Source organism: Colius striatus, chromosome 6, assembly GCF_028858725.1.
Source record: "Colius striatus isolate bColStr4 chromosome 6, bColStr4.1.hap1, whole genome shotgun sequence".
In the NCBI taxonomy this organism is placed as follows: domain Eukaryota; kingdom Metazoa; phylum Chordata; class Aves; order Coliiformes; family Coliidae; genus Colius; species Colius striatus.
Genome location: NC_084764.1, coordinates 971,025 through 979,760, shown reverse-complemented (window position 1 = coordinate 979,760; position 8,736 = coordinate 971,025). Strand labels below are relative to the sequence as shown.

Sequence of the window (8,736 nt, the reverse complement as noted above, 5' to 3'; positions counted from 1 at the left end):
CAAGCGGCACCTCGGCGCTTCCTGTTCCGGGGCACGGCCCACCCCCGCCACGTGCTTCCCGACCTCAAGATGGCGGCAGGCGGCCGCCACGCGCGCGCGCGTTCCCGCACCCAAGATGGCGGCGGCGGCCGCTCCCGGCATGCCCCGCGCCGCCGTGTGGCGCGAGGAGCGCGGCCGTTGGGGCGGCGCTTCCGGCGGGCGCGAGGCCTTGTGGGGGATCGCGAGGCGCCTGTTCTGCGCGGCGGTGCTGAGCGGCCGGAGCCGTGATGGTGAGAGCGGGGCCGGGCCGCGCCGGGCCGGGGCGGGCGGTCCCTGCGCCTCCGCTCCCGGAGACGCCTCTCGGCCCCGCGGCGCTGCTTCCAAGCTCGCGGGGCAAGGGGCGGCGCGGCGCGGCGGGGGGGAGGCCGCGGGCGGCTGGCGGGACAGGCACCGGGGCCTCCGCGGCGGGGAAGGCGCCCGGCCCTGGCCTGGAGCGGGGCTGCCGGGCGTCGCCGGCCTCTTCCTGGGCGCGCGGTCGAAATTCGTCCCCCCCCGAGCGGCCCGTTCCCGTCCCCTGGAGCCGCTCCGGGCCGCGCTGCTTTCCCGCCTGCTGCTGCTCCCCGGCGCCGGGCGGAGGCAAAGGCGGCCTCTCGCGCTCGCGGGCCGTTGGCACCGCACGCCGAAGCACAAAGGCCTACCGGCCGCCACAGTTTGCTGGGCTCATCGGGTAAAGCTGAGTGCGCTGAGGCACGTTGCTGCCCTGCGGTGGAAGGACAAGCGCTTCTGGGTTTGCGGGGGAGCATCTGTCTAGCACTTGCTCAGAAGCAGTTGGCTCCTGCTGGCCTGAGCAGCCACAAGCCTTGTCCCTGTTTCCCAAAGCAAAAGGTGACACTTGAAAGTGTTATTTTTCTGCCTAGCAGAAGTCACTGAAGGGCAACTAGATGTGTGCAGTATGCCACTTGTGGTTACACCACTGCACGCCTTATCCCTACAATACTTGGTCTCTTTTTTTGCCTGTAGGGTGGTTTTTTGCTTGATTGATGAACAGACCACAGTTGCTGGAAGCCTCTTTGAGCAGATGCTGCCTGGCTCTGAAGTGCTGCTGTTCTGGCTGTCAGTGCTCCCTTAAATGTTTCCACAGGGTCGTGTCTGCAGTCATTGGGGCACTTTCTGTCTAGAAGTTCCAATTTGGTTTAATATAAACCATGTGGTATGTCATTCAGTGTCCTGCTTGACTGCAGCCAGCACAACTGTGTCTTTAAAGAAAATACAAGAAAACTCAACACGTGCAACAGAACAATAAGAGACCTTATTGGGCTCTTGCAGATAAACCAACTGATCCACAAACCTTCCTCTGACCTGGTTTTCTTTTTTCCTGCCAACGAGATTTATAGCTATAGGAAAACAGAACAGTGATTAGTCAGAGGGATTTTTGCTCTATCACCTAGGTGTGTATTCAGTAGGGCAGGGAAGAGTTGGAGGAGATTTCTCTCAGGCTTCCAAACTCGACTGTACCTGTGTGATAGGAGAAGCAACTTTATCAAATCAATTCAAACAGTTTCTTTTTTTGTTCCCATAAGGTAAAATACTGGGGAGTTCCCAAAGAAATGTTTGAGAAAAGGGTTTGTTAATGAACAGGGAGAGGAGAAATAAAACCAAATCTTAAAATCCTTCCCCCTATCCATCCTTCTTCCCTGGACTCCCCTTCCTTCTGCCCCCTGAGTGGTGCAGGGGATGGGGGTTGGGGTCAGTTCATTACAGATGGACTTTACCACTGCTGCCTCTCAGGGAGGCCTCCTCACACTTCCCACTGCTACACTGTCCTTCCCGCGGAGGACAGTCCTCCACAAACTGCTCCAGCATGACTCCTTCCCACGGGCTGCAGCTCCTCACACCCTGCCCCAGCGTGAGTCACCCCCAGGGGAACAGTCCTTCAGGGTCAGACTGCTCCAGCCTGGGGCCCTCACAGGGTCACAGTGCTTCCAAGATGTGAGAGTTCCAAGTCACAGGACTAAGCCTTGTCATCAGTGACCAGCAAATACAAATGATAGTGCAGGAAAAAGGATGTTATAGTAAAGTCTGGCAGTCCTTTGGCCTCCCTGGTAAGACATGCCCCTTCAAGTACAATGCACTTAGGAACAGCCAGATACCAGCCCCCTTGGGGAATTCCTTTCAAATGTGGCATCCACAAAAGTGGAATTAAATGGTCTGGTCTCCTCTGTGTGATTTTTGTTACTTTGCTTAGCTCTGAATTCCCCTCTTTTTCCATTTCTGATCAGGGAAAAAAGTCCTGCTGCTTCAGTGCCACTTTTTCCTGGGCTTCTCTGAGTCTCCTACCATGTCACTTGAGAGAATTTAAAGAACTGAAAGCTGTATTCCAGGCAAGGGAACACAGTCAGGCGTGAGATACAGATTTGTACTGTTTTCTGGTCTTTTCCTTGCAAATACTAAGACTTGTCATTTTTTTGAGGAAGACTGAACTACTGTCTTCACTAACGTGTCCAAGGCATGGGTCAGGACTTTTCTATCAGCAGCTGCTTAGTTTAAGCCCAATCATACGCTTCAGTATTTGTTTCCAGCGTGTCTTACCCTGCAGTTGCCTCCATGAACATTTCACGTTGTGGGCTCACGTCACGTGTTAGCACTGAAAGTGTTGGTTCCAATTAGCAGCACTGGAAATGCTGTTCTGTGGCATGCTTGCAAACTTTCTGTGCTGTATAACCTGTTAATTACATCACAGATTGTGTACACCTCAAAAATCTTGCTTGTTTGCTCGAATTACTTGTTGGAGCCAATTAACAAACATTACAGAAATAGCAAGCCACAGAGTGTACAATCATCTGGATTTGTTCCTGCAGAAGAACAAGCTTACAGCCTTTGACACTTGGTACAGTCCTCTGAGCCATACCTACTGCTTCAGTGGATTCACTGGAGCATGAAAAATCAGTTCATGTGTTTTGCAGGAAATAATCTGAACTACAACAACAGATCTCGTGTGTCATTTGTGTTGCCTTGAAGTGAAACAACTCAGAATAGCTGTTTCTGTTAAAATCTCTGAGGTGAGACCGACAGTGAAGTGAAGTTAGACTCCCTCCTTGTTCTTTACCATCTTACAACAGCTTGCATTTGGAATAAAATAAGTAAATGCATTAATGGCACAGCTTTTAGACATTCATAGAATCACAGAATGGAGGGGGTCGGACAGGACCTTTAGAGATCATCCAGCTCAACCGCCTGCCAAAGCAGGTCACGCAGGAACGTGTCCAGGTGGGTCTGGAAACCTGCAGAGAAGGAGCCTCCACACCCTCTCTGGGCAGCCTGGGCCCTCACCTCAGCAGGGAAAGAGTTTTTTCCCTTATGTTTAAATGGAACTTTGTGTTCCAGCTTCTTTCCATCACCCCTTGTCACTGGGTACAACAGAAAAAAAGTGCTGCCCCAACCTGCTGACTTCAAGAATGACTTTCTTGCTTTCATCAAGAACTGATTTTCTTGCTTTCCTTGTGCATTCAAACAGGAACTTAGTATTTCTGTGGCATTTTTTGTCAACACATGGGCTGCTTGATTGGTGGCTTCACACATTTGAAAGTTACAGAAGGATTGACAGGACTGAGTGGAAACAACAATCAGCACAGCTTATACGAACAGTAAATGCTGTTTGGAAGATGTGTGTGTCCTTGGTTCATTGCTTAATTATCACACTCCTTTTTAGTGCTTCATTCAGTTAAGTAACTTAATTGAAACAACAAAAAAACCCATTCAGATTTTGCAAGTAACCTGTTTTCTTGGTGTTTTTGTTTTTCAGTCTCACACAATTCTACTTGTGCAGCCCACCAAGAGGCCAGAAGGCAGAACATACGCTGACTATGAATCGGTGAATGAGTGCATGGAAGGTGAGTCAAAAGCTGTTGTTACAACCCTGGTTTTTGCATATTCCCAAACTTGCACAGTAAGAAAAGTAAGTTGCTGTTCATGGTTTCTCAAAGTACTTCACACAATAAAAGAAAAAGGGTCATGTCCTAGTTTACCAAAGTTTTAGCACACTAATAAACCAATTGCTTCTATGAAATACCTCTTTTTTGTTTGGCTAGGTTGAACCACATTGGAGCCATGAAAGTAGGCCATATTCTTGGTGGAGCCATGCAGCAGATGTGCCTGAATGCAGGCTCAGAGCTTAACTCACTGATGATTGTGCTAGCCACGTAAAGGAAAGATTGCTACTGGGAATAACATATAAAATACAATTAATGGAGAATTTGCAGCCTCCTGGCACGTGTGCCAGAGAAGAAATCCTGCATGACTTGGAGGCACATAGCAAGCTTGGAAGGAAGGCTGAAATACTACAGCTGTATGATTTAAACCTGCAAGTTCACTTAAAGTACAATCTGACACACTTATGTGTCTGTTTTCACAGTGGTCATGTCTAAACCATCCTGGCATCCGTGGATCAAGAGCTGAAGAAGTTTCAGCTGGTTGTTTTGTTAACATTCCCTTGTTAATGTTGTTCCTCTGTAGGAGTCTGTAAAATGTACGAAGAGCATCTGAAGAGAATGAATCCCAACAGCCCATCCATTACGTACGATATCAGCCAGTTGTTTGACTTCATTGATGACTTGGCAGACCTCAGCTGTCTCGTGTAAGTTCAGTTGTACAAACCCATTTCAGTGACTTGGAGAAGTCAGAAGTCTCCATCTAAACTCTTCCCCGTTTTGTGTGAAATCTGGTAGGATTCTGGGTGGGTTTTTGCAGGAGCTGTTGATAAGGCAGCAGTGTTGCCTGTTCCAGTGAACTGCATCGGAATAATCTCTAAAGGCTTAGAAAGTAGCAGTTCCAGTTGGCTTTTAGGCACATGGAAGCTCCCAGCTTTTCAAATACTGAAGTCCAACAGTTGCTACAGCTCCATATTGTGTGAAATCTGTATAAACTGAGGCTCCATCTGCCTTAATAATTGGACCAGCTGCGTAAAGGAGGCAGCATTTTACTCAGCTGAGGGCTGGAGTAGTGGTATGGGAGTAGAATTCTGTCTATGGAAGTGCATTGCAGCCAACTGCTTATTTTTATAGAGCTACAACAAGATGCGAGTTTCAGTACATCCTAGTGAAGTGCCTGAGGAACAGACTGGCCCTCCAGACAGGCCCAGCTAATTGTTTAAGTGTTCTTGTGAATACACTATCTCCAGTTCTCAGCTGTGTGTTAGAGTTGTGGGCAAGCAAAGGTGGTCTTGTACTTTCCACTTTGGCTGCACAATGAAATCAAATGCTAAGGTGCACCATTCAGAAGACAATTCACACTGTGGCTGACTCAGTCCAGATCATGAGTACTTGCTATACCATGACTGTCAAGGTAGTGGCTTGATAGGACAGTGGTACTGTGGCAGAAGTTCTGTAGGACCAAGGATACAAATCTCATGTTCAGATAACAAAAGATAGAGAAGTTACTGCAACAACAAGGGTCTGGCTTTCCAACCTCAAAGTTCCAGGCACTGTTTTTAAGCCGCTGAGTGCCTGCTGTGGACATTCCTGCAGCTGTAGTGCTCTGTCTGAAATGCCAGTGCAGGTACTGGTGGAGCTGGACAGCAAACAGCCTCTGGTAGGTAACTCCAGTTTGAAATAAAAAGCTGTTTAAAGAAAACCTCTGAGCATCAGTTGGAAAGAAACCTCTGAGCATTGCTTTCTGTTGCATTCTGATGTACATACAGAGTCTACCTTACTCAGTACACTTGGTACAAATGCTGGTTACCAAAGTTTTCAGTAGAACAAGTAGAAGAGGATTACAGTTTCTGCAGTTGTTTGTTCCTGGACATTCTGCCACACCTGATCCCCAGGTGTCATAGTGCTGGATTGGTGCAGTTTGAAAGACAAGCTGTGTTTTAGTTTCTCTGACACTGAAGATAGCTGCTTGCTTGAGGAAGTAACAACTGTTTTCTAGTACAATCTCATGATTTCCTCAATTAGATTTGAAAACTTACTGTTGTGCCAAATTCCCTTTGAGCTGTTTTTCCAGCAGATGGCACACGTAGCACGGAGAGCATCAGGCGTGTCTGGTGGTGGTGGAGATGCCCAGAGTGCTGTCTCACTGGTCTGGCAGCGTAGCACTGGGAATGGATTGAGGCAGAAATCAGTAACTTCTCCTAAAACTGACACTTAATACTGCACTGGAGCTATTAAATTACTAGTGTACTGTGTGTACTGAAACTTCCTGTGGCCTTGAAGCAGTCCTGCTGGGTTTTACATAACAAGGCTCTCTTAGAATCAGCATGCTGGAGGTCTGTTCCTTAGGTAAGAGCTGTAAATCGTTGTGCATGGAGTTAACTCTGGGTTTTTACTTAGCTGCTTACCAATGCCCATTGCACCCTTCTCATCTGATGATCTGAGATATGCATTACCAAGACTTTAAGAGTACCCAGGACTTAGTGGATCTTGAAGCACTCGCTGAAAGCACCACCGTCACAAAAAAGAACACGCAGCTGTAACAGCTGAGGGGACAGGAGGGCTCAAATACACACAGATAACTTCATACATTCTGCTTTCACTTGTCAGTCCAAGTCTGCTTCAGTTCAACAGAGCTTGAGTAACTGAGGCCTATGTCTCTGGCAAGAAATCTTTTATCTACTTTTATCAATATCCCTGAGTAGGAAAAAAAAAATGAGTTCTTGCTTTCAGCTTGCTTTCTGTGACGTGTCCTTCTTTGTTAGATGTAAGCTTGCCCCCACTGCCAGCTGGCAAAAGTCCTCTGTCATCCACCTCATGAGGTTCTGCCTTTGCTCCTGGAAAAATGTACCTCTAATTAATTTCCTAAAAACTCCAAACAGAAGTGGAACCCTTGAAAACTTAAACGTTTGCTTGAAGTAGTGCTGAAGACCTGTTGGGTTCATTAAAGCAAATTGCATCATTTCCTGGTGGAACCATTCCTCTTTCTGAGCTCCACAATATTAAGGTGCTCCATTTGTTGTCTCCCATCAGTAATTACATTCGTGAATTTAAATGCAAGCACGCTGTGATTCCACACAGCCACTGAGTAGTCCCTGGAGCATCTAGTTCTGTCTCAGGTTCTTCCTGATCTGCTGGGAACAGGATAAATCTCTTTGGCAAGTGGCAACTCCCGTCTGTTTCTGACATTGCCTGTGTTCTGTGCACAACTTTCTGCCTCCTGCACTTGAGGAGGCTTAATTTCTTGTGAAGTTCTTCTGGTAAAGGTATCACAGGGCAGGCTGATACTACATTAATTCTGTTTTTTCTCTCTAGTTACCGTGCTGATACTCAGACATACCAACCATACAATAAAGACTGGATAAAGGAGAAGATCTACGTCCTGCTCCGCAGGCAGGCCCAGCAAGCAAGCAAATAATGGGGGCAGCAGCCTCCCGTGGGGCTGGGGGAGGGCTTGGACAACAGGTGTGTACAGAGTGTAGTAGTGAACGTTTTGTATCATAGTCATCCTGTTGCCATCTTGTTAAACTCTGTAGCCAGGACTGAACTATTGGTAGAGATGCAAGGGTTTCCTCGGATTTGGCTTTTGGTTTGGGGGGTTTTTTTCAGTGTAAATGGAGAAGAAAGGGTGACATTTTCAGCAGAGTTCTCATTTGGTCTTTTTTGTTCCTCTGGTTGACTAATGGTCCTACCTTGTTTGAACCCCTGGGGCTGTCCACATTGTCCTTCGCCACATTCACTGTACGCGCCCTGCCGTGGGGTTGCCAGCGTTTCGTTATGTCCTCGAGGCGGTCTTGATGGGGAATAAAAAGCTACCCTTTAGTTAAACTCGAGTGCTGGATTTTGTGGGTTTTGCCAGACAACAAATCCTCTTTGCTCGTTTGCCAAGGAAACGGGCTCGAGAGCTCACGTGGACTGAACTGGGAGTTGTTCGACGGGTCACAGACTGGCTCAGCTCCTGGCCTGCCAAGTTAACTTCTCTGCCCTGGTCTCAACTACTGTCTCTCCTGGGGATCTGTGGGAAACACACCAACTCTCTTGCACTCTAAACTTCATCTTTCTACAAGGCATTTCTATCCAGGGAAGTGTGTCTGCTCTGGGGTCGATGATGGGTAAGAGCAGGTTGAAGGTGAATTGGTCTGCTTCCAGATTTCACCGAGAAAAGAACAGGCAAATTGCTTTGATGGGGATCTTTTCTCTTTACAAAGAGTAAGGACTTAGAATTTTACAGAAGCACGTGCAGACAGTCACCTGCCCTGGAGAGCTTGAGTGCTGATGGCTTCATCATTTTGCTGTACTGAAAAAGTTGGGATTGGAGGACACATCAGGCCAAAAAACAGAGCAGGTAGAAAAGCAAGACTGGCCTAGTGTTTTGTGCTTTGGGATCATTCGTGGTGCCAAGTAGGATGCAGTTTTGCAGTCTTTTAAGTGAAGCCAAATGAACATCCCTTCTCACTTCACATCTAATGTGCTGGTGGAGTGGCACTCTAGTAGTGTGATCTGCTCTGGCAGGCCAGGCCAGGTGAAAAAAGCTGTCAGCCGTGCTGCATCTTTGCTCATTATGGAGTAGGCAAATCCTCACACAGCCTCTCACATTTAGAATTGGGGTTGTATATGACTCCACCATAACACCAGGAGTCCCACTGCAGGCTCCTTCAGTATGCTGAAAGGGGGGTTGTGAGGAGCCAAGTGGAGCTTGTGTTCCTTCTTCCAGGGTGAAATAAGCTAGGTAGTTAAAATACTTGTCTACAGGTTCATCTAGCCTCATATTCTTTTAAAAGAGGCTGAAATAATGACGTTCATCACAACACATCATCAGCCCAGCAGGAAA

The 8,736-nt window shown here is 47.8% G+C and overlaps 1 protein-coding gene across 1 annotated transcript; it reads left to right on the top strand.

The window, feature by feature from the left end:
* The first annotated feature begins 180 nt into the window (after window positions 1-180).
* ERH (ERH mRNA splicing and mitosis factor) lies at window positions 181-7,733 on the top strand. The gene is made up of 4 exons (XM_061998000.1): window positions 181-269; window positions 3,782-3,869; window positions 4,492-4,612; window positions 7,221-7,733. The coding sequence occupies exons 1-4, from the start codon at window positions 267-269 to the stop codon at window positions 7,321-7,323; spliced, it is 315 nt and encodes a 104-aa protein (XP_061853984.1). The 5' UTR covers window positions 181-266; the 3' UTR covers window positions 7,324-7,733.
* The last annotated feature ends 1,003 nt before the right edge of the window (window positions 7,734-8,736 follow it).

What these genes read in the sequence shown, in the direction of transcription:
- ERH (XM_061998000.1), top strand. An exon ending in GGTGAATGAGTGCATGGAAG is followed by an intron (nt 3,870 to 4,491) that starts GTGAGTCAAAAG and finishes GTTCCTCTGTAG; the next exon opens with GAGTCTGTAAAATGTACGAA. An exon ending in GCAGACCTCAGCTGTCTCGT is followed by an intron (nt 4,613 to 7,220) that starts GTAAGTTCAGTT and finishes TTTTCTCTCTAG; the next exon opens with TTACCGTGCTGATACTCAGA.